Source organism: Mizuhopecten yessoensis, unplaced genomic scaffold, assembly GCF_002113885.1.
Source record: "Mizuhopecten yessoensis strain PY_sf001 unplaced genomic scaffold, ASM211388v2 scaffold703119, whole genome shotgun sequence".
In the NCBI taxonomy this organism is placed as follows: Eukaryota; Metazoa; Mollusca; class Bivalvia; order Pectinida; family Pectinidae; genus Mizuhopecten; species Mizuhopecten yessoensis.
In genome coordinates, this window is record NW_018473477.1 from 1 (window position 1) to 815 (window position 815).

The window sequence follows — 815 nt, forward strand, 5'->3', positions numbered from 1 at the left end:
GAAAAAGATTCGACAACATGTCTAAACTCCCAGCTATTCTTAACCCAACCGAAAAGGATATCCACGATCTCCTTGCTGCTCAAGCTCACATTGGTTCTAAGAACGTCAACTTCCAAATGAAACCATACATTTGGAAGCGCAGAAACGATGGTGTCCACATCATCAACATTCAAAAGACCTATGAAAAGATGGTTTTAGCTGCCCGTATTATTGCTACTATTGAAAACCCATCCGATGTTGTCATTATTTCAGCTCGTTCCTACGGTCAACGTGCCGCCTTAAAGTACGCCAAGTACACTGGTGCCCAAGCTATTGCTGGTCGTTTCACTCCAGGTACCTTTACTAACTACATCACCCGTTCTTTCAAGGAACCACGTCTTGTTATTGTTACTGACCCAAGAACTGACCACCAAGCTATCATTGAAGCTTCTTACGTTAACATTCCAGTTATTGCTCTCTGTGATGCTGACTCTCCACTCAGATACGTTGACTGTGCTATCCCAACCAACAACAAGAGTAAGCACGCTATTGGTTACCTTGTCTGGCTTTTAGCTAGAGAAGTCCTCAGACTCAGAGGTACCATCAGCCGTGATGAAGAATGGGATGTTATGCCAGATATGTTCTTCTACCGTGATCCAGAAGAAGCTGAAAAGGAAGCTCAAGTTGAAGAAGCTGCTCCAGTTGAAGAAGTTGAAGATGAAGAAGATGAATTCTTCAGTGGTCAATCTACTAACCCAGCTGAAGCTGCTTACAAACAAAGTGAAAGCAGTTGGAACAGTGAAAAGCCAACCTGGGGTGATGATGCTGAATAAATT

The 815-nt window shown here is 43.2% G+C and overlaps 1 protein-coding gene across 1 annotated transcript; it reads left to right on the forward strand.

Annotated features, from left to right (window-relative positions):
- The first annotated feature begins 17 nt into the window (after nt 1-17).
- Nucleotides 18-812, forward strand: LOC110440732 (40S ribosomal protein S0-like). Its single transcript, XM_021483882.1, has one exon. It carries the CDS (start codon nt 18-20, stop codon nt 810-812), a length of 795 nt encoding a protein of 264 aa, XP_021339557.1.
- Nucleotides 813-815: the final 3 nt, after the last annotated feature.